Source organism: Harpia harpyja, chromosome 15 (genome assembly GCF_026419915.1).
Source record: "Harpia harpyja isolate bHarHar1 chromosome 15, bHarHar1 primary haplotype, whole genome shotgun sequence".
In the NCBI taxonomy this organism is placed as follows: Eukaryota; Metazoa; Chordata; class Aves; order Accipitriformes; family Accipitridae; genus Harpia; species Harpia harpyja.
Genome location: NC_068954.1, coordinates 28,287,092 through 28,312,571, shown reverse-complemented (window position 1 = coordinate 28,312,571; position 25,480 = coordinate 28,287,092). Strand labels below are relative to the sequence as shown.

General features: G+C 63.6%; 4 protein-coding genes across 8 annotated transcripts; 2 read left to right on the top strand and 2 right to left on the bottom strand.

Annotated features, from left to right (window-relative positions):
• Nucleotides 1-6,840: 6,840 nt before the first annotated feature.
• On the bottom strand, nt 6,841-15,706 carry ARHGAP9 (Rho GTPase activating protein 9). The gene is given in 22 exon segments (XM_052809240.1): nt 6,841-7,146; nt 7,401-7,506; nt 7,598-7,732; nt 7,824-7,877; nt 8,004-8,081; nt 8,172-8,270; nt 8,810-8,923; nt 9,012-9,129; nt 9,228-9,326; nt 9,691-9,786; nt 9,953-10,040; nt 10,647-10,708; nt 10,777-10,890; nt 11,098-11,175; nt 11,681-11,908; nt 12,858-13,057; nt 13,559-13,909; nt 14,590-14,627; nt 15,082-15,182; nt 15,184-15,278; nt 15,281-15,367; nt 15,370-15,706. Coding segments are annotated over 22 exon segments (2,859 nt in total). The 3' UTR covers nt 6,841-6,965.
• A 7-nt stretch (nt 15,707-15,713) lies between these two features.
• MARS1 (methionyl-tRNA synthetase 1) lies at nt 15,714-20,868 on the top strand. 5 transcript variants are annotated; one of them, XM_052809232.1, is made up of 22 exons: nt 15,714-15,821; nt 15,942-16,032; nt 16,115-16,193; nt 16,277-16,411; nt 16,563-16,638; nt 16,735-16,907; nt 17,011-17,123; nt 17,263-17,379; nt 17,475-17,678; nt 17,833-18,034; nt 18,131-18,205; nt 18,285-18,455; nt 18,544-18,639; nt 18,735-18,852; nt 19,088-19,301; nt 19,381-19,512; nt 19,630-19,734; nt 19,813-19,996; nt 20,100-20,171; nt 20,278-20,304; nt 20,437-20,526; nt 20,609-20,868. In XM_052809232.1, exons 1-22 carry the CDS (start codon nt 15,719-15,721, stop codon nt 20,759-20,761), a joined length of 2,730 nt encoding a protein of 909 aa, XP_052665192.1. In that variant the 5' UTR covers nt 15,714-15,718; the 3' UTR covers nt 20,762-20,868. The 5 variants fall into 5 exon arrangements, 4 of the variants coding, with proteins under 4 accessions (XP_052665192.1, XP_052665191.1, XP_052665194.1 ...); XM_052809231.1 differs by having other exon boundaries at nt 16,999-17,123; XM_052809234.1 differs by lacking the exon at nt 20,278-20,304.
• Nucleotides 20,834-22,310, bottom strand: DDIT3 (DNA damage inducible transcript 3). Its single transcript, XM_052809267.1, has 4 exons — nt 22,183-22,310; nt 21,785-21,832; nt 21,507-21,671; nt 20,834-21,414 (listed from the first exon to the last, which is right to left on the bottom strand). The coding sequence occupies exons 3-4, from the start codon at nt 21,645-21,647 to the stop codon at nt 21,007-21,009; spliced, it is 549 nt and encodes a 182-aa protein (XP_052665227.1). The 5' UTR covers nt 21,648-21,671; nt 21,785-21,832; nt 22,183-22,310; the 3' UTR covers nt 20,834-21,006.
• Nucleotides 22,311-23,369: 1,059 nt separating this feature from the next.
• On the top strand, nt 23,370-24,931 carry MBD6 (methyl-CpG binding domain protein 6). The gene is made up of 3 exons (XM_052809398.1): nt 23,370-24,131; nt 24,200-24,302; nt 24,501-24,931. Exons 1-3 carry the CDS (start codon nt 24,019-24,021, stop codon nt 24,690-24,692), a joined length of 408 nt encoding a protein of 135 aa, XP_052665358.1. The 5' UTR covers nt 23,370-24,018; the 3' UTR covers nt 24,693-24,931.
• The last annotated feature ends 549 nt before the right edge of the window (nt 24,932-25,480 follow it).

The window sequence follows — 25,480 nt, the reverse complement described above, 5'->3', positions numbered from 1 at the left end:
GAAAGACTCAACTAACAGCCAGGGAGCAGCAAGAACAGGCTGCTCCAAGGCAGGGGAAGTGAATTTCAATGCAACTCCCAAGCCAATGGGCAGAGGGCATACGGGTGGAGGTCCCAAATGAAGCTTCTCACAGCTCTTGCTCACAGCTCAGGTCTTGTACATCAGTCTGCTCCCATGTTACACAGATGCACCCTGTGAGAGGTCGGCTTGAATAGAGGCAGCAAAATGCCTGGGGTGTTGGGGGAAGGGGTGGTAGAGACTCTTGGTACTCTCTGGACCCTAACACCTCCCAGTTGGCAGCTGTCAAAACTTTCCTCCTCTGCAGTACTGCTCACTCCCACTGGATGGCAGTCCTGATCTCTTATCCCTTTTAGATGATTATGTAAAAATCCATTTCAATTTACGTAATCCATTCTGCTGCTCCTTGTTTCACCTTGGCTGAGTGGCAATTCCTTGCAAGGACTTGTGTCTTCTTGTTATGGCGGCAGCTCCATTTCTGTCTCACTAGGCTAGGTGTTGTCTCTCATAGGATAATTTGATTTGGAGGTACCTCAGGAGGCCTCTGGTCCACCCTCCTGCTCAAAGCAGGGTCAGCTACAAGATCAGGAAATTTCTCTGGTGTGTTGTTGGCTAAAACTTAATGAAGGACAGGGCTCTGAGCAACCTGATCTAATTGAAGGTGTCCCTGCTCATTGCAGGGGGGTTGGACGAGATCACTTTTAAAGGTCCCTTCCAACCCAAACCATTCTGCGATTCTATGAAATTCCTGGCTGGAGGGTATATGGTGTTTACACTGAGCTAACCAGTGCTGTGTATCTCCCACAGAGCTGGGATCCCTCCATGTGAAAGCTGTCAGACGGAAAAGGAGAGCAACACCAGTATGCTCAATTCTTTCCCTTGAAATAGATACCATCATCAGCCTTAGCTGGTATACCACCACCATCTGTCATTCTCACAGCCACCTATATTGATATCTGAGCTACTAACCACAGTCAAACTTCAGGTGATTCTTCCATACTTCAGATGTGTCAGATTTAGATTGAAAGTTTTTCAGATTATGCTGTTTGTTTCCTGGAAATGACTGGACTGGAGTCTGGTTTTTGTCTACAGTTTGCAAGAAAGCAAGTGAAGTTATTTGGGGTAAATGACATAGGAAATTAATTTTTTCCTATTCTGTGATTTTTCTGGTCTTCTGTTAGCATGCTGCAGGCATAGGTGGTAAAGGACAGCTGAGATCATCACCAGCAGGGCTGGGAAGAGTGTGGGGCTTGCTCGATTTCCCTTCTTGCTGTCTCTAAACTGCTATTGGTGGATTATAAAGCTGGCTAGCAAAACTATTGGAAAGGGCAGTATATGCTGAGGTCTCCTGATACTCCTCAAGGCTGAGCTGTGCACAAGTCTTTCTGCACAGATTACAGCAGATGCCATGGAAGAAGTTAATGCCTCTGTGGTGGGTGCAGACCACACAGAGGTGGTCATTCTCCAGTTCTGCAGTATAACACCAAGCTGACAGAGGCCAGGTCCTCTGAAGAATACCTGATCAATTGGCTCCACAGTGGTCCAGGGGGCTGGTCCCAGCTGGGTATGTGTGGTTGGTCATATTGCACACCTGTTTCCAGGGCTAACAAGCTGGAAAATCCCTAGTGATGTCAGTATTGCAGGTTTGTCTATGTTCTGGATGCTTCATTTTTTAAATGCCTTGCTAGTCGTGATGTCTCCTACTACCAATAGCTCATATCTCAAGGCACAGTACGCACTTAGGTTCACTGCTAATGGTAGTGAATGTAAATCCAGATTTGAAAGTCTTCTTGATAACTCTGAATTTTTTTGGCTGATTTCTTGTCAGATTTGATTAGATCATCATTGTTTTTACCTCATAATACAGCTAGCAAAGAGTTCCTATGAGGAGGAGACGTGTCAGCTTTGCTGTTTTCTTGCTGTTCGCTTGTACTCACATTATCAGCATCACCTTTGCGCAGCTTCTTTGCAGGTATCTTTTTAAGCCACTTATCGCTTTTGTGAAGGTTAGCTTAATTAAAACTAGATAATATAATCCATAAATGCACTTAACCAGCCACAGGTAAACTGCAATGTGTCAGAATTGAGTGAGCAAGTGAGGGTGGCACTGCGAACCACTCTGCGTTGTGAGCACCCACTCTTCCTCCAGGACACCCTGCCTGTACCGCGCATGACATGGGACCATCTGACACACAGACTGCGTGAGGGTGTCAGTGGTCAGCTGTATAATAAATATAAATACAGCTTAATTTCTTTCTTTTTTTCTAAGGTAAAAATGAAACATAAGTTTTAATATTTTCCTCCCCCACTCCACTCTGGAGACGACTGCACTAAACAAATTACCAGTCTGGTTCATACTGGTGTGGGGAGTGGGTGCGGTTTGACAGCGCCCTTGCTTTGGGGAGCCCCTGTGTTTCCAGAGCAGGAGACATGAACTTGCACAGCGCTGCTTGAGAAGACTGGGGGAACATGTACAGAAGTATGAGTGGCTACTTTTATGGAGCTCCCAGAAAATGTCCTGACCTGTGCAGTTAACTAAATCATGGTGGTTAATGTGACCCCTGGTTCTGTACTCCAGTTGATGCTTTTTACTTGTTTTGTGGAGTGGTAACCAGAGCCTGCGCAGCGTTGAGGAAAGCTGCAGTGCTGCATTACCCCAGCGACATGGAGGTGCTGTGCTTTGAGCAGCTCCTGCCCCAATGACTGATGAACATGGCAGCTTTTGTGCCAGGGGTACAGGATCAGACACTGGGCTGTGGCTCATGGGCCCAGGGGAGGAAGAACCATTGTGGTCCCCAATGTCTCAGGAGGAGGTGAAATAGCCTGGGCTGAAGATAGAGGTCTGGGTTGTCTCTCTCCCCTGCGTGCGTGGCCAGAGGGTTAAGACCCTGCTGCCACGTCTGGACGCGAGCCCTGCCTCTGTGCAGCAGGCTTGGGGCAGGAGGGCCCAGGCAGGTAGGGGATGCAGGCTGCGAGCGTTTTGTCACCTGTGGACGGGGAACCTGGATAGGTGATGGCTGGACGTGGAGACTGAGGTCCACCCACACCTGCCTTGCCACAGCAGGGTCCAGCAGTGCCACTCCTGGGGCTCACAGCCAGGGCTTTAGGAAGGTGTTTGGGGGTTCGGGAGGAGGGGGCCAGGGGTGTTGGATGTAGGTGCAGGGGAAGGGTCTGAGCAGGGGCACAGTCCCCGCACCCCAGCATGTGCTTCTGGTGGCCCCTGCAGACCTCACACAGGCAATAATGCCCTGAGCTTTGCTTTGCCTTCTCCTCTGTGCCCTGCCTGCCCCCCACCTGCCCCCTGCCCCCAGCCCTCACACCAGTGGGACCTGCTCCCGTGGCAGCCATGGCCAAGGGGCCAGCCAAGCCCCAGTGCAGCCCTGGTGCCAGCACAGGGTGAGCATGGGGCAATGCCCCACTGTACTGGTTTTGACTGGGATAGAGTTAATTTTCTTCATACTATCTTGTGTGGGGCTATGTTTTGGATTTGTGCTGAGAAGTGTTGATAATGCAGAGATGTGTTAGTTACTGCTGAGCAGTGCTTGCACAGAGCCAAGGCCTTTTCTGCTTCTCATCCTGCCCGGCCAGTGAGCAGGCTGGGGGTGCACAGGAGTTGGGAGGAGACACAGCTGGGACAGCTGACCCCAACTGACCAAAGGGATATTCCAGACCATAGGACATTGTGCTCAGCAATAAAAACCTGGAAGGGAGAAGTTTGCTGGGGCTGCCATTGCTTAGGGACTGACTGGGCATCAGTTGGCTGGTGATGAGCAATTGTTTCTTTTTTTTGCATCACTTGTTTTTGTCTCTCTTTCTCTCTATTTCTTCTTATTGACCTGTCTTTATCTCAACCTATGAGTGTCTGCACTTTTACCCTTCCAATTCTCTCCCCTGTCCCACGGGATGGGGGGTGTGAGCAAGTGGCTGTGTGGTACTTAGCTGCCTACAGGGTTAACCCACAACACCCACATCCCAGGGGACTGGCGGCTTGGGGTGTCTGGTACCATGCCTGCCTGCAGCAACCCACCCTCGGGGGGTCCCTGCTGCTCAGGTGTCTTGAGCCCCCAGTCCTGTTCACATGAGGAAACAGGCATGGGCTGGCAGTGCATCCCCTCTCCCACCCATACATCCTTGGATTCCAGGCATCTGGCTTATAGCTGGGTGTCCTGCGGATCCCCTCCAGCTGGGGTGCATACAGGCAGCTGTGGCCCCCTAGCAGCTCGGGGGGGACTGAGGAGCCGGGGGGGAGGGCACTGCAGGCTTCACTCCTGCTGCGGGCAGGTCTGGCCTGGGCGTAGGTGCCCACAGGGCCATGCTTGGTGGTGGTACCACCCGTACCACTCTACACCTGTTCTTAAATCCTTACTGAGGTGGGGGCTATGCCAGGGGGCTTTGCCCTTGGCACAAGGAGGGCTGTGGGAGGCAGAGATTGGGGGGGCCACAGCTTATCTGGGTGTTGCAGAGTAGGAGACCCCTGGGACCCCCACGTTCCATGTGATGGAGCCCATGTGATGCCAGGGCACAGCTTGCATGGGATGGTTATGCAAGGGGAGGATCTGTGGGGTGGCATCAGACCCCCTCCTGCAGTGCACCCCGATTGCAGGGGGGATTGGACACCTCTCCGATACCACTCTGTGGCTGCCTGGTATGGGGCAGAGCAGCTGGTCTTCCAGGAGGGAACTCGCACTTCGGGGCCTGTGGGGAGAGCAGGCACTTGTGCGAGGGTGCGTGTGCAAGAGGATGCATACAAGAGTGTGTGCACGAGAGGTCACATGCAGATGAAGCAGCAGGAGTGGGGCTTGAGTGTCCCTGGAGGGGAGAGGGTCTTGTGAGTGCAGCGGGGGCTCCCAACCTCTTTCACACCCCTTCGCCATATCCAGTGTCCCAGGCTAGCTCCAGGTCCAAGTCCCTCTGGTACCCTTTGCCTGTGGGGATGAGGGGGCACTGCTGCACCCCCCTGACACAAGGTGTGACCTGAGCAGGGTGGGGTCCCCTGGTGGTAGGGGCTGCTGGCCTTGGGTGCTTTCTCACCTGCAGATGGGGAGCCTGGGGCAGGCAAGGGCTGGATACAGGAGCTGAGCTCTACCTGTGCCCTCTATCACCTGGGGTGATCCAGGGGTGCTCCTCCCTGGGATGAGGGTGAGGGCAGCAGGGGAAGGAGGTATCGGGGGGTGCCCAGGGGTTTAGGTGCTGGGGATTCGGGCTGTCTGTCCATCTCCACCATCACTGCCTTTGACTACCTGCTTCCTTCTGCTCCAGCTCTGACACCTGACAATGCCACTGAGAATGGGCCAAGCCAGGTCGTTGTCCTCCCAGCACCCCAAGTTGCCCTGGGCAGAGCCCTGCTCTCAGCACCCCAGGTCTGTGAGGAAGGGGCGCCTGGGAGCCCCCTACCCAGCCAGGTATGCTGAGGGGTGCAGGGCTAGGGGAGCTGTGTGGTGGTCAGAGGGGGCCCTGAGCTGCTGTCTCGTTGCAGGTGGGGAGTGGGGGCGGGGAGGACGGGTGATGCTTCCCCTGTGCCTGGTGTGGGAAAAACCAAGTCCTGGCACCATCTGCACACCCACAGTTGTGAGCCCACATCACCCTGCCCCGTATCATGCACCCATCACCTCTGTACCCTCCCTTCCATCACTCTGACCTGTCTGAGACTCATAGCATGAGGTCCCCCATTCCCTAAAAAACCCCATCCCCTACACCCTTTGCTGCCCCTGGGCCACCCCCCAGCCCTTGCCCAGTGCCTTTGAACCACTCTCCTCCAGGCAAGCAGCCCTGCTGTTGTGCTGGCTGCCAAAAATGCTTCTCCCACTCCAGCTCCTACACCACCCACCTGCACACCTCCTGGTGTCTCCTGAGACACCCTCCACCCTCTGGGACCCCCACCCAGCCCAGGGTGGGACCCTGGCACTGGGATGCCTGGGTGTTAAGGCTATATGACACAGGCACCAGACACCACTCAGAGCCAGGGCTGCCCTGCCACACCAGCGGACCTCCCCTGGGCATCAGTGGGTCCCTCCCAGACCCTGATGAGCCTCTGGATCAGTCCCTGCCCAAAGTAGGACTGGTGTGTCCCTGGGAGCCCCCCAGGATCCAGCTGTACCCCCCTGGGTTCTGTGCCTCCCAAGTTTCCTTTGTCTCCCCTTCTGCCTCTTCTTGGCTGGAGCTCTTGGGCCCCTGCCTGCCCTCCATCTCCTGCCTACCCTGGGCCAAGAACAGATCCAGTGGACACTGCTGCCTGGGAACTCGGAGTTGCTGGTGCAGCTGGTGAGCAGCGGTCTGGGGGACACACATGGATGGGAACTGGGAAACTGGGAGACACAGGGAGGGTGCTGAGGCCCTGGGAGGGGCTGGGCCCACTGGAAGGCCCAGGGGGATGGTGACCCTGATGGGGCATTTTGACAGCTCCCATAGACACTGACTGTTGCTTCCTGCAGGCAGGAGTCCTGGTGGTGCTGGCCACCCTGTGGTCTGCAGGGGCTGGTGGCGGCTGCAGCAGCATGCAGGCACCCCAGGGCACTCCCCAGAGAGACACCCAGCCCTGGTACGGCTGGATTCTGCCCTGGCACTGGCTTTGCCAGCAGAGCCGGGGGCCTTTCCTGGGGGGGATCTGATGGCAACAAATATGTATTTAATGAATGGTGGAAATAAATCAGCACTGTAATGACCTTGGGGAGGTGTACGGGGCATGGCAGGGGGCAGAGAGAAGGGCATTTGGGGGCTGCCATATGCATGGATGATGACGTTCTCTGGGGAGGCAGTGGGAGGTGGGTGGCTCTTGGTGCCACAGACGCCCCCAACCCTGGTCAGAGCAGGAGGTACTGGTGGTCCCAGGGAAGGTGCCTGTTTACTGCAGAGTTGAAGGTACATGGGGCAGGGAGGACTGGGGGGGCAGGAAGGGGCACTGGCAGCCAGAGCACCCATACCTGACTTGGGGGGGCAGGGGACCAGGCTCAGGGGGGCGCAGGGAAGATGCGGTCAAAGTGTGCCAGCAGCAGCTCCACAGCCTTGTTCTGCTGGGCCATGCCCGCCGCCAAGCTGCCCGGCTCCCGCTCCGGCCGCAGCAGTGTTGGCCCAAACACGATGCCGATGTTCTGGCGTGTCATGCGGTTGACATCTACCCGCTCCATCACCCTGGGAATGTGCAGGGTTGGGGGGTGGTCCCATGCATGCCATCTGCCCAGGCCTCCCTCCATCACCCCAGGGGGTCCATGTGCCAGGGCTTCATCACTGGCATGCCCTGATCCTTCCCCCGCCTCCTCTGGCATACCAGGGCCACCCCATATCCCCCCCAGCTACCCCATACTACCCCATAGCCCATCCATCTGTGGGGCAGCTCTAAGCCCATTCCACAGCCACACCCAGCCCGGGAGTGGCCCTCCCCTTACCGGCAGAGGTGAGCCAGGAGATAGCGCAGGGTGGCATAGTTGGTGGGGGGCAGGCTCTTCACCAGCTCAGCCACCCGCTCCACCTGCTCCTGGGGGTCCGGCAGCTCTGGGGGGGAACCACAGCAGTCAGACACAGTGGCCCCCCAGCACCCATATCCTGGGGATGCCAATGGAGAGCACTGCAGGGGAGCACTTACTGATAGCTTCAATGAAAGGGCTGAAGAACTCGTAGGGCACTAGGGGCTCGGGCAGCTCCCGGAAAAAAAGCTTGAGGGCACCGGTCACCACATGGACATCGCTCCACTCGGGGTCTGCCAGGCTGAGTCGCTCCTCTGGGAGGAACAGAGGAAGTCAGCTTGCACCTGGGCCCCCCAAGGCCCCAGCACCGCCAGGGCCACCCCCTGTCCAGCCACCCCAGCTGACCTTGGCACAGCTGCTCAGGGAAGACATAGCGTCCATCCGAGGTCACAGCTCGCTCTGTGGGGACAAAGGAGGGTTCATGGGGGGAGAAACCACCTTCCCCTATCCGTGGGCATATGTTCCAACACAGTTCCCCTGTCCCCTCCCCAGCACCCCCATCCTGTGCCCCTCCAGTCTCCTCACCCCGGTCCACGGCAAAACGCAGTTTCTGGATCACAGACAGGTTCCCATTGACCCGGTAGATCCCGTCAACGTCAAGGCCTGGGGACAATGATGGGGGGCAAGACATGGTGGGGGAAGTCCGTGCCAGCTGTGGAGGGCATGCTGGCTTGCCAGCTGGGACGACCCTACCTCTCTCCTCGACGGCCTCCACACAGAGCCGGACAAAGCGCGGCACTGTGGTGCTCTCCCGCTGGCACAGGGCATCCAGACGGCACCCGAACACCTGGTCTGGGAGAGGGCTGCGCTGGGGCAAACTGGGATGGGGGAGCACTGGGACTTGGTGGGGGGCAAATGTGACTGGGAGCAGGGTACAGGGACCAGGAGGGAATGCTGAGGACCGGGAGGGTGGTGGTGAGGGCAGGGATAGACACCAGGACTGGGAGAGGACACTGGGACCAGGAAGGGATACTGGACTGGTGGGAGACACTGGGAGCAGTGGGTGCACAGAGACCAAGCGGGGGATTCTGGGACTCGGGGCGGGGGGTGGAGGAGAGACACTGGGATCAGAAGGGGGACAGGGACCAGGAAGGGATGCTGGGACTTGGGAGGGACACTGGGACCCATGGGTGCACAGGGACTCAGGGCAGGAACACTGGACGGTGGGGAGGCACTGGGACCCACTGGGGACCGGCAGCCAAGGCTCAACAGCTCTCAGGCACCCTCTTCCTCTCCCACTTTGGGGGCAGAGAGAGGCTGTGGGAGGGTTTGGGGAGGTTCCGAGGGTGTGGTGGGACTTGGCGGGAGGTCCCACAGCTGGGGAGCCCCACCTCGAATGAGCCCCTTCTCCTGCAGGCTCTGGAGCGGGGGCCGCTTGACAATGAAGCGCCTCAGCTTGCTCTTCACCCGCTTCTTCTCTGAGGCATCGGGGGTATGGGGGGCACCTGGGGGCACAGTGGGCCCAGAGTGCAGTCATGGTCACAGTCACACCAGCCCCGAGTCCTGCTCCCCCCCTTGGCCCCCCAGCCCCACCTGGAGCCCTGGCCCCCTCAGTGACCCGCGGTGCCTCGTCCTCGTCCCCGCTGAGCTCCCCCCCAGTGTCCCCGCGGTGCAGCCAACCCACAGGCACGTCCACAGGGTTCTCCAGGTCCTGTGGGAGGGTGGCAGGGTGGTCAGGGATAGTTGGGGATGCCGACAGGGCTGGGGGCAGCCATGGGGCACTGCCTCCCCCCCCCTCCAGGCACTCACCAGCCGGCGGATGACCCCCCGGATAGCCCGGGCCCACTCCTGGATGGTGGCCTCTTGGTCCGACTGCAGCAGGAACTCGTTACCCGTCACAGTACGGAGCTGGCGGGGGGGGCAGCAGGATGGGGGGGGGGCAGAGACCCCTGGGGACCCCTACAGGGGCCAGGGGGACCCAGACACTCCAGGGGTGCCCTACTCCCTCCCCAGTGGTGGGCTCCAGGGGTGGCCCTAACCCAAGGGGTGTCCCTATGCCCCCCACCCACACCCCAGGGGAGTATATGAGTGGCACCCCTTTTATCCCATTTTGGGGGTTCCTGTACATGCTGGGCTGTGGGGTGCCCTTCTCCATGGGCTGCATTTAGGAGGATCCCTTTGATGCTTGGACCGTTATGGAGAGCCCCATGTCCCCAGGGCTGTGCACTTGAGGCACTCCCACATCCGCAGCCTGGGGTCCCACCTCACTCACATGGATGACGTTCTTCTTGCTGGAGAGGTCACGGGCCCAATCCAGGGCAGCCCCCCGCAAGTCCACGCTGCTCTCGGGGCAGCTGCTGGCAGGGCACTGGGGGGGCACCAGGCATCACAGGTGTCCTGTCCCCCTCCTGTCCCACAGCACCCCATATTCCTCCACAGCCCTCTCTGCCTGCTGTCCCCACTGTCCCCCCCATACCTCCCCACGCTCTGGCATGCCCCCACTCTCCCAGCCCACCCCCGTGCCCCCCACTCACCCAGGCAGTGGGTGCCGGCCCCTTGGACTCCTTGTAGAAGATGAGGCTGTTCCCGGCCAGCACCACCCAGGAGACCCCCCAGCTCTTCCTGGGGGCAGCAAGTGAGGGGCACCCCCAAACCCTCCCCAGCCAGGGCTGGGGGCAGGCTTGGGTGCCCCCTGCCCTAGCAGATCCCCACACAGGCCCCAGGCATCATTTGGGCGCTGGCAGCACCCCAGATCCGCTCCCTCACCCCCAGCCTGGCACGGCCAAAAGTGCCTTTGTGTGCCAGGGACATTGCTTGTCTGGAGCCCCCCAGCTGTGAAGAGTCATGGGCCAGGCTGGCATGCCCCCCCCCCCCCCCAGCTGGAATGCCTGCCCCCAGCTGGCACAGCCCCCCCTGGCATAAACTCGCCCCTACCCAGGCTGGCATGGCCCCCTCAGCTTGGCAAAACCCCTCTGCTCAAGCGGGAACCCCCCAAAAAACTGGCATGGCCCCCCAGACAGAGAGCCCTTGCTTCAATATGGGCCTCCCCAAGCCTGGCACAGCACCCCCTGCAGGGATCCCAGCCTGGCACAGCCCCCTGCACCAGGACCACCCCCCCCCAGACCCCAACCTGTCACAGCCCCCTGGAGCAGGACCACAGCCCCCTGCACCGGCAACCCCCTCCCAGGACCCCAGCCTCGACCAGCCCCCTCCCACCCCAGCCCCCACCTGAGCTTCCTTCCACCCTCAGCGATCTTGGTCCTGTTGAGCTGCCCGGCCTTCTGCACCTCCTGCGAGGACAGGGTCAGTGCCACCCCTGCCGCCCCCCCAGCGCCCCCCGGCCCCCGAGGTAACTCACAGTGGGCAGGGTGGGGATGCAGGGCGGGGGCTCAGCCGGGGCCAGGGAGGGCTGGGGGGCTGCTGCCTGGTCCTCCAGGCTGTGGTGGGCAAGGGTCCGGCCGTGGCTCACCTGCTGTGGGGGGACAGCATGGGGGGCACAGCCCAGGCCCTCCGTGGTGCCCCCCCATACCCTTCCCAGTGCCCCCCCGTTATCCATCCATGCCTTGATCCCCCTCCCGTACCACCCAGTGTCCCCCCATCCTCGCTCCTCTCCAGCCCCCTCCCATCCTGCCCCCTCCCTGTGCCTCTGCCCCCCCACTGCCCCTGTCCCCGATCTCACGGTGCCACCAGGAACCCCAGCATCCCTGGAGCTCCAGCATGCCGTGGTCCTGGGGGGCTCGGCGGGGGGGGGCAGGCTCTGCAGGGGACACAGGAGACATGGGTCAGCCTCAGGGGATGGCATAGCCAGGACCCCAGGACAGGGCCCTGCACAGCAATTAGCGCTGACAATTAGCGCTGGCACTAACTGCCAGCAGCCTAGCGGGGCTGTGCCAGGGACACGGAAGGGGGGGAGAGGAGGGGCAGTGAGGGGGACCGGGAGAGCACTGGGGGAGTCAGAGGGGGCAGCAGTGGGGCCACACAGAGGGAGTGGGAAGGAAGATATTGGGGAGATAATTTACGAGAATCGAGGAGTCATGGGGGTCACTGTGGGGGGCACAAGGAAGATATAGTGGACCTTGAAGGACACGGGCACAAAGTGTGGGCATTGGTGGAGGGGCTAGGGGGCATGGGGAGTATGGGGGGCAGTGGGATGGATGCTGGTGGGGAAATGGGGGTGCAGGGAGGGGTGGGGTTGTGTAGACCCAGCTGGTGGGGAGGCTGGCAGGGCCCCAGTACTCCCCCCTGCTGCCCTCCATGCCCACCGCCTCGCGGTGCTGCCGGGGGGGTTTCCAGGAGGTCATGCCCGTCTGGGGGTTGTAGAAGAAGCAGCGACCAGTGCTGGGGTCCAGGTGACGCTCCCAGGCCCCCAAAAGCTGGAGGGGGGGGCCGGCTGGGATGGGCGGCTCAGCCTGGCCCCCCACCCGCTGCAGCTCCTCAAGGTTGCAGTAGATCATGGTGGCTCCCAGCGGGGGCACCTGGGGGGACAGATCCTAAACTCTGCGGGGGGAGCACATGGACAATGCCCATAGCGTACACCCAGCCCCATGCTGTGCCTCGCATACCCTACCCCCAGCCTCATCCTCTGCTCAGCCCCCAGCAGTGCCCCCTTGCCCTGCCCCTCAGCCCCTCCAGCCCCCAGCAGTGCCCTCTTGCCCTGCCCCCCCAGCCCCCCGCATTCCCCCAGCGCCCTGCCCAGCCCGGATCAGGGTTTTGCAATCGTTTCCCCGGAGCCGTTTGCCGCCCCCCCCGGCAGCCTCGGCCCCCCCCGGTGCTCCCCGGCTCGGGCCCGATGCCCCGCTCCCACCTGCTGCTCGCGGCCGTGCAGCACCGGCGCCCCTCGGCCCCCCCCCCCGACCCCGCTGCGGGCGGCACAGCTCCCCCCCGCACTTCCTCCGCTGCCCCCCCCCCCCGCACTTCCTCCGCTGCCCCACGGCGACGAGGAAGCGGCGGCAGCGAGGGCGGGGTTGGAGGGTGCTGGGGGCGGGGGTGGGGGCATGTAGGGAGCGCAGCAGGTGTGTGTGGTTGGGGGTGCAGGTGGGTGATGCAGTGGGGCGAGGTTGGGGGTGTGGGGGTTGCAGGTGGGCCAGGTGGGGGGTGCAGGTGGGCGACGCAGTGGGGAGGGTGATGCAGAGGGGTGAATTTGGGGGGTGCAGGTAGGCAATGCAGGAGGCAAGGTTGGGGGTGCAGGGGTGGAGGTGGGAGGTGCAGGTGGGCAATGCAGAGGAGTGAAGTTGGGGGCGGAGGTGGGGGAGGTGGGGGGGTGTAGGGGTGCAGGGAGGGGATGCTGGTTGGAGACGCAGGGTGCGGGTTGAGGGAAGGAGGGTGCAAAGGCTGGGGGGTGTGTGGGAATAGGGAGAACCAGTGAGGCTGCAGGGGCTCAGAGGCGAACAGGGCTGGGGGCACAGGGTGTCCTCTGGGTGCCACCTGGCTCCCACTCACCCCAGTGCCCTGGGCCAGCAGCTCCTGCTGGGACTGGCACTGTGACAGGGCTGAGGAGGGGGTGGGCAGGGCCCCCTCTGCCAGCTGGCTGGTGCTGATGCAGCAGCCCTTGGGGGGGTTGGGGGTCAGACTGGCCTCCTGGGGGGGGAGCAGGGGTGGGCCACACAGGTCCTCCAGTGAGCAGTACTGTGGTGGCAGGCCTGGGGAAAGAGAGGAGGGTACCTACAAACTCAAAATGATACTCCCGGTTGGAGGTGGGAGGCACAGACCCCCACCCCTGGGCCCCAACGCTGTTTTCCCCAGTGTCCCCCCGCTCCTGGTACCCCCAGCCCCATGTCCCGGATGTCTCCCAGTGCCTGCAGCTCTGTGCCCCTTCCACCTCCTGCACTCCTAGCCCTTTGGCCCTCATCGTCCCTCATGGGTGTCTCCCAGCCCTGTACCCCCAGTGCCCCCTTATCCTGTGCCCTTAATGCCCCCAGCCCAAATCTTCCCCCAGCCTTGTGCACCCAGACCCACAGCCTGGGACTCCCAGTGATGTGTCCCCCAGGCCTGTACTCCCAGTGTCCCCTCATCCTATGCCCCTAATGCCCCCAACCCCTTGCCCCCACCTCAGTGCCCCATGGCTCCATTCTGCCAGTGTCCTGCCATCCTGGGTCTGCTTGCCCCATGGCCCCAGCCCTGTGCGCCCCTGCCCCACTCACTCATGCCTGCAGGCTGGCTGGGGGGCAGCATGCTCCGTCTCCCAGTGTCACCAGGGTCCAGCTCGGCCACGTAGGTAGCAGGGACGAAGAAGGGCCGAGCCCAGCGTGGCTCGCTGGCCCGTCTCACCTGCCACCAGTCCTCGTTGGCTTTGTGGAGCAGCAGGAACTGCTCCCCAGCAGCCATGGCCACCTGCCGCCCATCCTCAGCACGGTATGCGTAGTTGTAGAGGGCGCGGAGCACCACAGCTGGCTCGGTGCGCCGCCACCGCCGCCCCTCCAGCCGCCACCGCCCTGGCAGCATCCTCACGCTGCTCAGGGCACCTGGGCACACTGCAGCCTGGTCCTCAACATCTGCAGGGCACAGGACTGGGGGTCAGCGCAGATGTGCCGCATTCCCCATGGCTGGCATGGCCCTGGGCTGTAGTGGAATGGGGCTGAGCGGTGCCACAGGTGGCAGCAGGGACCCTGCCTGCCTACAGGGCCAGGACAATGTTGTGCCCTGTGGCCAGGCTGTTCCCCATGGCCGTGGATTCCCACCCAACCATGGCAATACCCCACAGCAATCCTGTCCAGAAGCAGTGGAGGGTGATGCCCCAGTTCCTGGTGCTGGGGAAGCCAATACCCAGCCCTGGGGTACAGGGGAATGGGGGGACCGGGGGCACCGGGGGGCTAGAGGGACTGGGCGTGCTGGGGCAGCCAGGGCTCAGGGGCCTGCAGGAAACCCAGCAGCTGCTGCAGCAGGAAGCAGTGAGGCTGCGGCTTCCTCACACCACACAGCGTGGGGCTGGGGGGTGGTGCTGTAGGAGCCTCAGCTCCATGGTCCCATGGCTGCCGGTCCCCTGGTCCTCATCCCATGGCCCTGCAGCCCTGTGGCTCCCAGTCCCTTGGTCCCCGTGCCAAGGACCCCCAGCCCCCCCCCCCAAATTCCCTGGTCCCCAGCCCCACAGCCCTAGGCTCCCAGAGCTGCAGCCCTCCCCAACTCCATGGCCCTACAGCCCCCAGGCCTGCCCCCCAGCTGGAGACACACTCACCATCTTCAGGGCACCGCTGTGGGGCCGGTGGGCAGGACCTGATGCCAGGACAGAGAGGTGGGGGGGGGGCTGCCACGGGGTGTCGGCAGAGGACGCCGGCATCCTGCCTGCACCCAGCCAGCCGAGCACCCACGGGGTGCAGGGATTAGAGCCCACGGCCCTGCTCGACCCCGCTCGGCTCTAAGCACCTTTCGGCTCTGCCCACGCTGTGCTGCCGGGAGAGGTCAGGCAGGGGGGGCGAGGCAGGGCAAGTGAGGTAATGGCACTGCCCCGGGGGCGGAGGAAATCAGCTTTGCCCCGGGGGCGGGACGCCGGCCCGGTTGTGTCCCACGCCGCTCCCGACACCCGCCCCCGCCTCCCTTCGCTTTCTCTGCCCCACCGGTTCCTGGGGCACCGGGGGAGGGGGGAACGGGCCGGGGGGGCTGTGCCTGCACGGACCCCCGGTCCAGACCAGCGACCCCCCGGCGAGGCCCCCCGGTTTCCCTCACCCACCTGGTCCTGCCGGGGTGGCGGGTCGGGCTCGCCCGTAGCGGCGGCAGCGGGGACACCTCCCCGGGCCACGTGACAGGACGAGACGGGGCGCCTGCGGGGCGGGACGGGGAGCGGGGGGGGGGGGAGGGTCCTCCCGGGGGGAAGGGAGAGTGTCCCGGTGGGAAAGCGGGAGCGGGCAGTCGGACGCCGGGGGGGCTGTGGGCGGGCGAGCGGAGCTGGGGCTGTTCCGGGCCCGGGGGGCAGGAGGCCTGGGTCCTCGCCCGCGGCCCCGGGAGGCAGTGCGGGGAGGGGGCGCGCCGCGGTCCACCTCTGGGCCCACGTCCTGGAGGGAGGGGGGAGAATCGTGTGACGTGGAGCGCCGTGCTGCCGGGCAGCTTCGGCGCCGCGGCATCACGTCCCCGCTCCGCGGCGGGAGCGGACGATGCTGCGGGCGGCGGCGGCGCCGCCCGGTGGCCACGGCAACCCCGGCGGGCCGGCTCCCGTGTCGCCGTGGCGACCGCGCGGCCAGCGCTCTCGCGAGAGTTGGGGTAGCGGGCCGGCCGCGGCCGCGCGGGGCATTGCGGGAGCTGTAGTGCGGCGGCGGGAGGGCCGGTCCCGGCGTGCCTAGCGCGCGGCCCCGTTGCATCAGCGCGCGGCGATGCGGCTGCGGGTGGCGGCGGGCGGCCCCGCCGCGCTGAAGGTGCTGGCGGCTGCCGGGGCCGCCGCTGCCCCGGTGCGGCTCGTCTGGGGCGGCGCCTTAGGTGAGACCGCCGCCGCTGCGGCTGCTCCCTACCCCGGCAGGGACCCCCTAGCACCGGCCCCGGTGATCCCCACCCCTCGGCGGGGGCCGCCGGGCCTGACGGGCCTGCTTCCCCCTGCAGAGCGGCCCCTCGCCCCGCTGAGCCCCCCGTGGGCGCCCGCGCTGGAGCTGGACAGCGGCACCGTCCTTTTTTCCCCCAACGCCATCTGCCAGTGAGTACGGAGTGCTGGGGACGGGGACGGGGGGGCGCGGGGCACGACCTTGCAGCCTCCAGCTCCCCCCCCTTCCCCTCAGGTTCTTCTTCCTGGCCCGCGGGGAGGAGCCCACCGACCTCACCAACCAGTGGCTGGAGTGGGAGGCCACTGAGCTACAGGTGGGTGCCCTACAGGTGGGTTTGGGGCCTCCCACCCCCGGGCCCGGCCTACCTGACCCCTTCTGCCTCTTTCTGCTCCCCAGCCGGCTGCCTCAGCTGCCCTGTACGCTCAGCTGGTGCACGGCAGGAAGGGGCTGGAGGCAGTGGAGGCCCTGGGGAAGTTGCTGGCCCACATAGAGCAGAACTTGTCCAGGAGAGGCACTGCCTACCTCGCTGGGGTGAGTGGGACTGTGGGGTGGGGGGAGCACTGCCTCCTGGGGCGGGGGGCCTTCTCCCTGGAGAGCTGAGCTTGCTGCTGCCTGCCCTGAGGCAGAGCCCTGAGCCTGGATTGAGGCTGCCTCAAGGCCTGACTCTGCTTCTCTGGTCCAGGACACCAAGTCAGTGGCTGATGTGGTTGTGTGGGGTACCTTGTTCCCTGTCCTCCAGAATGAGACCAGCCTGCCAAGTAAGAGTGAAATAGGGGTGCCGAGGGGGAGCATTGCTTGTGTTCCTATGGTTGTAAGAATCGTGCTGCTCTCTGTCTCTCCCTCACTCCCCCAAGGTGAGCTGCAGGTGCTGAGGACCTGGTTCCAGAGCATGACGCTCTCGGAGGCCTGCAGGAAAGCTGCCGACTCTGTTCTGATGCCCAAGGCACTGCTGGAGTTCAAGTCCTACCTGCAGAAGCAGCCTCCCCCCTGCCTGGCCATGAAGGGAGCCACCAGTAATGAGCCTGAGGTGCAGCCCTGGCCCCCTGCTCAGCCCTGCCCCAGGGATGGGCCCCTGTGGGGCTGGCGGTGGCAGGCACGCAGACCCTCACTGGGACCAGCCTTCCCTGCAGGAGGAAGAAGGTTCTGAGCCTGCCCTGACGGAGGAGGAAATCACAGCTGCTGTGGACGCCTGGGCCCGTGGTGTTGCGGCACTGCCCAAGCCCTGGCAGCCTCAGAAACCTGTGTGAGTTCCAAGATGACACTACGGTTGGCTGTCCCAGACCTCCAAGGGGCCTGGCAGGGTCTCCCAGACTGATGCCATATTGTTCTGGGGTGGCCCTGTTGCTCTTTGTGCCTGCTCTGACTGCCCCTGTCTATGCCAGGCTGCCCGTGGAGGGCATGAGGAATGTCCTGATCACCAGTGCTCTGCCCTATGTGAACAACGTGCCCCACCTCGGCAACATCATTGGCTGCGTCCTCAGTGCTGACACCTTTGCCAGGTGAGACCTGGCTGTGGGAAAGCTGCTGGGGGATCATCATGGAGGACTGTACTGCCCCCAACACCTGCACGGGTGTCACAGGCCCCTGCCTGTAGGTACTGCCGCCTGCGGAACTGGAACACGCTGTACGTGTGCGGCACGGACGAGTACGGCACAGCCACTGAGACCAAGGCGGTGGAAGAGGGGCTGACGCCCCAGGAGATCTGCAACAAGTACAACGCCATCCACACTGACATCTACCGCTGGTTTGACATCTCCTTCGACTACTTTGGCCGCACTACCACACCGTACCAGACCATGTGAGCGGCTGTGTCCCCCAGGGGCTCACATGGAGGGACTGGTGCTGGGGAATGTTGGGGGGAGCCCAGCATGCCTGGCTGGGGGTGCTTTATGGCTCTCCAGGGTTCCCTGGCTGATGGGGGTTGCCCCCCTGCTCTTCCTCTCCTGTCCTAGGATTGCTCAGGACATCTTCCAGCGCCTGCTGGCCCGTGGTTTCCTGCTGCAAGACACTGTGGAGCAGCTGCAGTGCGAGGACTGCCAGCGGTTCCTGGCCGACCGCTTTGTGGAGGGTACCTGCCCCTTCTGCAGCTATGAGGAGGCCCGGGGGGACCAATGTGATAAATGTGGCAAACTCATCAATGCTGTGGAGCTGAAGGTGGGACAGGATCCCTCTGGGGACCAGCCCACCCCACAACCCCCCACCAGCTCTGCCTGGGACCCTCAGCCTTGTCCTGGTTTCTCCTTCCAACAGAATCCGCAATGCAAACTCTGCAGGGGTGTCCCTGTGGTGAAACCTACCCAGCACCTCTTCCTGGACCTACCCAAGGTGCGCTTCATCCCTGGGAGTGGGGAAGGGATGGGGCACCCCCTGGTACCACTGACAATCCCTGTGTGTTCCCCCACAGCTGGAGAAGCAGCTGGAGCCCTGGCTGGAGCAGTCCTGGGCCACAGGGGACTGGACAGCCAACGCTCGCTACATCACTCGCTCCTGGATCCGGGATGGGCTCAAACCTCGCTGCATCACCCGTGACCTGAAGTGGGGCACACCTGTGCCCCTTGATGGGTTCCATGACAAGGTGGTTCCCACCTGGCCCCTTGGTTGCAGCATCTGTCCCCACGTGCCCTGCCTGGGGGTCCCCTGCTCATGTATCACTTTTCCCTCAGGTTTTTTACGTGTGGTTTGATGCTCCCATTGGCTACTTGTCCATTACAGCCAACTACACCGACCAGTGGGAGAGGTGGTGGAAGAACCCACAGCAGGTGGGAGCCTGGGGCTGCTGCAGGGTGGAGGCAAGAACAGAGCTGGACACCAGGGTCCACTAATGTCCCCCCCACCTCCTCCCCCTACTTATCAGGTTGAGCTCTACAACTTCATGGCCAAGGACAACGTCCCATTCCACAGTGTCATATTCCCCTGCTCACTCCTGGGTGCTGACGACAACTACACCCTGGTGAACCACCTCATTGCTACAGGTACTGGGGGGTCACCACACTTCCCTGCTTTACCGTAGTCCTGGGAACAGTCCAGTCTGCCCTCCATGGGCACAGAACTGCATTTGCCCTCCTTGACTTTGAAGCCCCTTTGAGCTCAGCATGAGCCTATCAGCACTTTGACAGTGTCTCTCTGTGTTGTGGGGCTGTTCCCTGCCTGAGAGAGGGCTGGGCCCATGCTTGGGCCCCATGGTGGGGTCTCTCCTGCCCTCCCCAGAGTACCTGAACTACGAGGATGGGAAGTTTTCCAAGAGCCGGGGCGTGGGAGTGTTTGGGGACATGGCCAAGGACACAGGCATCCCTGCGGACATCTGGCGCTTCTACCTGTTGTACCTGCGACCCGAAGGGCAGGACAGTGCCTTCTCCTGGAGCGACCTCATGCTCAAGAACAACTCGGAGCTGCTGAACAACCTAGGCAACTTCATCAACAGGTTCTGGGACACCCTGGCGGTGACAGGGGCCATCTCTGTCCCCAGGCTGTGCTCACACCTGCTCCACCTCTGTCCCCAGAGCTGGCATGTTCGTCTGCAAGTTCTTTGGTGGCACTGTCCCAGACATGGTCCTGACACCAGATGACGAGAGGCTTTTGGCCCGTGTCACCCTGGAGCTGCACCAGTACCATCAGCTGCTGGAGAAAGTCCGGTGGGTAGCTGAAAGTCTGGGGCGGGAGCAGGGCTGAATTGTCGTGAGGGTGGAGGGCAGAGACCTGACCTACAGCAGGTGTTCAGCCCTCCTCTACCCGCCCCCCCCCCCCGCCAGCATCCGTGATGCCCTGAGATGTATCCTCAGTATCTCTCGCCATGGCAATCAGTACATCCAGGTGAATGAGCCCTGGAAGCGGATCAAGGGGGATGAAAAGGACAGGTAGGGAGAGATGGGGAGATGGGGGGGGGGGGGGCAGGGCTGGGAGCTGGCATTGACGGAGGGTTTCCTGCCCCACAGGCAACGTGCAGGCACAGTGACCGGTGTGGCGGTGAACATGGCTTCCATGCTGGCTGTCATGTTACAGCCCTACATGCCTAGCGTCAGCCTGGCCATCCAGGGGCAGCTCTGCATCCCCCCGGACTGCTTCGTTCTGAGCCACAACTTCACCTGCACCCTGCCGCCTGGGCATCGTGTGGGCACTGTAGGTGGCAGGGGGAATGCAGGCTGTGCCTCCCTGGGCAGTGTGTGGGTAGGATTGGGGGTGCTGGCCCTGCAGGGGTGACCCCTTTTCTTCCTGGCTCCAGGTGAGCCCCCTTTTCCAGAAGCTGGAGCATGACCAGATTGAAGCCCTGCGCAAGCGCTTCGGGGGAGGGCAGGTGAGTGGATGCTGCAGTGCCCCCACAGCTCCTCCACCTTGGACACCTCCTTGCCTCTCCACCTCTGCTTTCTGTCCCTCCTCACTTGCTGTCTCTCCTTTCCCAGCCTGAAGATCTTGCTGTAGAGCCCCAGGTACCTCCCTGGCACTGCCTCAGTGGTGCTGCAGCAACCCACCCCTCTCCAGCATGAGGGGGGGGGGGTGGTGCAGAGCTCTGCCTCTGGGGGCAGGGACCAGGGCTCACATCTATTTCTGTCCTTCCACAGGCCAAACAGACCCCTCCAGCCTCAGTGACCCTCGTGGCTCCAGGTGACCCCCAGCTGCTCCAGGAGCTGACAGAAGAGGTGGCCAAGCAGGTGAGTGGTGCTGGGGGCTGGTCCTGTCTTGCCCTTTACCCTGCCAAACCCTTATCACCCCCCCCCCCCCGCCCTGCCCCAGGGCAACCACGTTCGGCAGCTGAAGGCCAACAAGGCAGAGAAGACCCAGGTTGACACAGAGGTAGCGAAGCTGTTGGAGCTGAAGAAGCAGCTGGCACTAGCAGAAGGCAAAAGCCCTGAAGTCCTTGCGCCCAAGGGGAAGCGGAAGAAGTAGCACCTGGCTCTGCTGTAGCTCTGGCAGCCCCAGCACCACCCAGAGAGCAGACTGAGTGGTGCTGGCTGGTGGTTATGTGCGTGTAATAAAATGCAAAAACTATACAATCGCGTACAGAAGTGGTACCCCTCCCCACATCATCAGTCTGTGCCACTGGGGCAGTGCCCCTCCAGTTCATGGCTGTCTTCTAGGTCCGTAGGGGCAGTGGAGTCCTTGCCCCACTAGCTGTGGGGCAGCATTAGCACCTAAGCCCGGCGGAGGTTCACAATGTGGTCAATGAGGGCTGCCCGTGTGTGCTCCACCTCGGCACTGAGCCGCCGGATCTCTTCCCGGAGCTGCTCGTTGTGGGCCGTCAGCTCCAGCACTCGCTGCTCGTTGGCCTGCTCCCGGCGCTTGGCCAGCTCCCTGCTTGCCACCATGCCACTGCACCTCTTCCTCTTCACCCCACACCATGCACCTGCCCCTGCCTCATCCTCCTCTGTGCCCAGCTGGGGTGGGGAGCTCCTGCTGAAGGCTGAGCCCGGCAGTCCCGCAGGCTCTGTGCCAGCTGTGCTCTCTGGCTCCAGCAGCTCAGCAGCCAGGGCAGCATCCAGCTCGCAGCCCTCTGGACCACCGCCAGCTCCCCCTGTGCCCCACAGTGGAGCCAGCTCTGCCTGCAGGGAGAGAGGAGGAGCCAGCCCTTGGTGACAAGTGTCCCCTGCCTTGTGCCCCCCCTGCCAGGGGTGTTGCTGGCTGCTCAGCTCACCTGCTCAGCCCCCCAGGATACAGATGGCCCGCTGGGCTCTGCTGCTGCCAGCACCTCCTGCAGGTCCTGGTACCAGGCCTCCAGTTCCCAGCCAGGCAGGGCACCGGTGGGTTCCCCTGCAGGCAGCCCCTCGGCTGCCATTGTCACCTCTGGGCCAGTGCAGGGCTGTGGGGGGTGGGGAGAAAACGGGGTGAGCCAGGCCGGGACCCGCAGCTACGGGGTGTTGCTCCCTGCAGGGTGCCGGTCACCCCAGGGTGCCGCCACCCCCCCTCCCCTACCTGCTCTCAGGTGTGGTGGTCGACAAGGACGCACTTTCTCCTGGATGCCTGGGGAGAGAGAGAGGGACAGGATCAGACTGTACCCCCACCACCACGCGGCGAGCGGAGGGCTCCCCGGGGTTCGGAGCCCCCATCCCTCCCCCAGGGGTACCACCGCCGGCGGGGGCGGGGGTGGCGGCGTACCGGGCGCAGCGCCCCGCCTGCCTCGCGCTGGGGGCGGGGGGTGTGGTGGTGCGCCCCTAAGGCCACTCTCCGGTGAGGGTGGCCTGCGCCCACCCCGCTCTCCGGGAGCCCTGGCGTCCCTCCCAGGACCGGACAGAACGTCCCCGTCTACCGTCGCCTCCCCCGCCCCGGCCGCACTGGGGGCTGTGCTCCCCAGTGTCCTCCCCCCGGCGCACCTTCCTGGGCGGCCCCGGCTCCCCACGGCTCCAGCCCGAGCGCTGCCCCCCACTCATCCTCATCCGCATCGTCCCGTGCTGCTCCGCTCCCGCTGCGCCGCCGCCAGCGCCCCTTTTAAGGGTCCCCGCGTGACGCAACGCTCTCACCAGCCGCAGCCAACGGACGCCCACCGCGCCGTGACGCGCGGGGCGATGCGGGCCAATGGGAGCGGGCGAGGGGAAGGGCGCGCGCCACCGCCCACCAGACAGGAGCGGCCCCGGCGGGCCGCGCGCCCTGGGGTGAGTCACGCGGAGCGGATGATGCAACGGCTGGAAACCGGCCCCGCCCCGCCTTAAAGAGCCCGCAGCGCCGCGGCGGGAGCGAGGGGCGGCGGGAGCGAGGGGCGGCGGTCTCCTGCAGCCCTGGGGGAGCCCCAGGGGCCCGGCGCGGTCCCCGGCCCCACGCGGAGCTCCCGGGCCAGAGCCCCGGTACTTCCCAGTACATCCCCGGGGCATTCCCGCTGCTCCCCCGCGCGGGGCACGCCGGGATCGCCGCCTCCCCGCCGCTGTGCGCAGGCGCGTGGGCGGGGCGCGCGCTACCCCGCCTCTTCCTGGCGGAGTCGGACCGGAGCCGTGGCTTGGTGGCCGATGCTGCCGCGGTCCGCCGGCTGTCGCTATGAACGCACGTGGGTCGGTGGGGGCGGGCCGGGACGCCCTGCCCCCCCGCCCCCTGCCTGTCACCCTGGACATGCACCCGCGTGGGCGTCCCAGCCCCTGCCCGACAGGCCACCCTGGCAGCGCCCCCTTCTCTGCTCCCCATAGCTGGTGCGGGGGCTTGTCCCCTGCCCCACCGCTGAGGGGCGCGGCGCCCCTCTTCTGTGCCAGGCCCTTTACGCTCCCCCTCCCCCAGCACCTGCTCTGGGGCGATGTGACCCCCGTCTTGCTGGCAGAATATAGGGAGCCTGGCCCCCTGTTCCCCCTTCTCCAGGGTTTTTGGGGTGCGGTGGGCCAGCCACCCCCGTACCCTCCCTGAAGTGCTCCCATGGGGGGGGGGGTGTCTCCTGCGTGTTACTGCAGGGAGCAAAGGCACAGCCTGGGGGTACCGGGGGGGGGGCGGGGCAGGGCGGGGCAGGGCAGGACGCTGGGGTCCCTTTTCCAGAGGAGGTCTCCGGATGCCTGGGTGCTGCCCCACGCCCCCCGCCGCCCCCAGCTGTAGGGCCCTGCGTGGGTGCTGTCCCTTCCCCAAAGCCTGGCTTGAGTGTCTCTGTCGTGTAGAGACCTGTAGGGCTGCACCAGGGCACCAAATGTGGGTGCCGCAGACCACCGGCCATGGGCCTGACGTGGAGATGTTTGCAGGGATAAGCAGGTGAGAGGTGCACCCCACCACCACCCCTGCCCCCGCCGATTCTGGTGTCCCCGGCCTCCCTGCCACTGGGGATTAGGGCCAGCAGCAGCTGTTTGCATTCTAGCTGCAGTTCCTTGATGGTGCTTCATAGGTCACTGTTGCCTTCTCCTGCTGCAGACACCAGGATTAACAAGACGGGGGGGGGGGGGGGAGCTGGTGGGGAAGGAGGGCTGACAAAGGGGAGGAGGGGACAGCTGCTGCCCTCAGTCCTGCTCTACTTCCCTGTGCACCTTCAGACCCCCCTGGTCCCATCCTGTTGCCCCTGGGCACCCCCGAGGACTCCTGCTGCTGCCTTATGGCTCTGAGCACCCCTGGACCCCCCCAGTGCTTCTCTAGTGCCCTGGCACCCCCAGTCCTGCTGAGTCCTGCTGTCCCATTTGCTTTCTCCCTCTCTCCTGGTGTGACTCTGTCGTCAGTGCCCACTGCAGGTGTTTGTGTGACGGGGGGGCACAATGAGCAGCAGTGATGACTGCACTAGAACAGACCGACCCACGTGCCCGTTGGCTGGGCCTGTGCCCGTGGGCTGGGAGTGCAAGGTGGAGGAGGGCTCTGTGTGCTACATAAGGTAGGAGCAGCCCCTGATCCCCCCACACCCCCCCTCCCCAGCCCCCACTCACCCCACGCGCCCCTCAGCCCCAGGGGCACCACACTGACCTCACTGGAGCAGACTTGCGCCTATCTCCTGGCTGACGGGACCTGCAAGTGTGGACTTGAGCGTCCACTCAACACGCACAAAGTGCAGGGCAGGAGGCTGTCAGGTGTGAAACAGGGGCAGCTGGGGAGGGGCTGCACTGGGGGCACTCCCTGGACACAGGGAACTGCAAGAGATGGCCCTGGCTGCAGGAGCGGGGGATGCGGCTGCCCTGTGCTGGATGGGTCTGGGGGTCCCTGTGGGGTGGCTGGTCGCCACTTTCAGCCTGCCCTGTCCCTGCAGGTGTTTAACTTCGACCCAGGGGCAGCGGTGGCTGGGTGGAGGGCGCCTGGGGCCCAGGGCCAGCAGGACATGACCAAACTCTGCAATCACTGCCGGAAAACAGCAGCCATGGCCACACTGTACCACAGCATGGAGGGCGCCCTGGGCCTCTGCCGCCCAGGCACAGGTACCGGGGTCCCCTGTCCATGCTAGTCCCTGGCCTGTCCTCCCCCAACTTCCCACTGGTGTACCCACCTTGTCCATGTCACCCCATACATCTCCTGGTCATGCCTGTCCAGTCCCAGAGCCTTCCTGTTTCCCTTGTATGTCGTAGGTTCTTGGCATGCTTCCCAGTCCTCTCAGTGCCCTCCTAGTTTTTTCCATGTTTCCTAGGCCTCCCCTGTCTTCTCTGTCACATCCTGCCCCCCTGATCTTTCCTGTCCCCTGCCTACCTGATCCATCCCGGTTTAGGGATAGAGGTGCCCAGGCCCCGCTGGTGCCTGCTTGACCCCCGTTTCCCCATGGTTCCCCACAGGTCCTGGCCTGAGCCCACTGCTCTCAGCAGAGGGGCATCTGGCTATGCCCCCCCAGCACTGGTGTCCCCCCACCCAGCACTTTCAGCAGCTTCCCCAGGGTCCCCCTGGGTGCGAAGATCCCAGAGGCCACATCTGCCCCCACAGGAACCAGGCTCATCACCCCACCCTTTCTGCAACCCTGCGACATCATCCCTCAGGCCAACGGCAGCCCCAGGAGCCGCCCACCTGCCAGCCCATGCTTTGGCCTCTGCTTGCCCCTGCCAGTTGTGGTGACTCCCCCTAGGTCCCCTGTGGTGCCCCTTGCTGAGGGGACCCGGAGCCAGTACCCCCCCAGGCAGGACTAGCAGCTGGGCTGTCCTGTCACAGGGGGCAACTGGAGAAAGCCCAGAGCTGGGGGGGCCAGGGCTGTGCCTGCTGGCCACCACCAGTGCCCCCCAGGCAGGCAAGGTCGATTCACCTGTCAGT

What these genes read in the sequence shown, in the direction of transcription:
- MARS1 (XM_052809231.1), top strand. Translation starts at nt 15,719, where the DNA reads ATGCGGCTGCGGGTGGCGGCGGGCGGCCCCGCCGCGCTGAAGGTGCTG. An exon ending in TCAATGCTGTGGAGCTGAAG is followed by an intron (nt 18,035 to 18,130) that starts GTGGGACAGGAT and finishes TCCTTCCAACAG; the next exon opens with AATCCGCAATGCAAACTCTG. An exon ending in GGTGGAAGAACCCACAGCAG is followed by an intron (nt 18,640 to 18,734) that starts GTGGGAGCCTGG and finishes CCTACTTATCAG; the next exon opens with GTTGAGCTCTACAACTTCAT.
- MBD6 (XM_052809398.1), top strand. Translation starts at nt 24,019, where the DNA reads ATGAGCAGCAGTGATGACTGCACTAGAACAGACCGACCCACGTGCCCG. An exon ending in GGCTCTGTGTGCTACATAAG is followed by an intron (nt 24,132 to 24,199) that starts GTAGGAGCAGCC and finishes CGCGCCCCTCAG; the next exon opens with CCCCAGGGGCACCACACTGA. An exon ending in GTCCACTCAACACGCACAAA is followed by an intron (nt 24,303 to 24,500) that starts GTGCAGGGCAGG and finishes CTGTCCCTGCAG; the next exon opens with GTGTTTAACTTCGACCCAGG.
- DDIT3 (XM_052809267.1), bottom strand. Translation starts at nt 21,647, where the DNA reads ATGGCAGCCGAGGGGCTGCCTGCAGGGGAACCCACCGGTGCCCTGCCT. An exon ending in TATCCTGGGGGGCTGAGCAG is followed by an intron (nt 21,415 to 21,506) that starts GTGAGCTGAGCA and finishes CTCTCCCTGCAG; the next exon opens with GCAGAGCTGGCTCCACTGTG.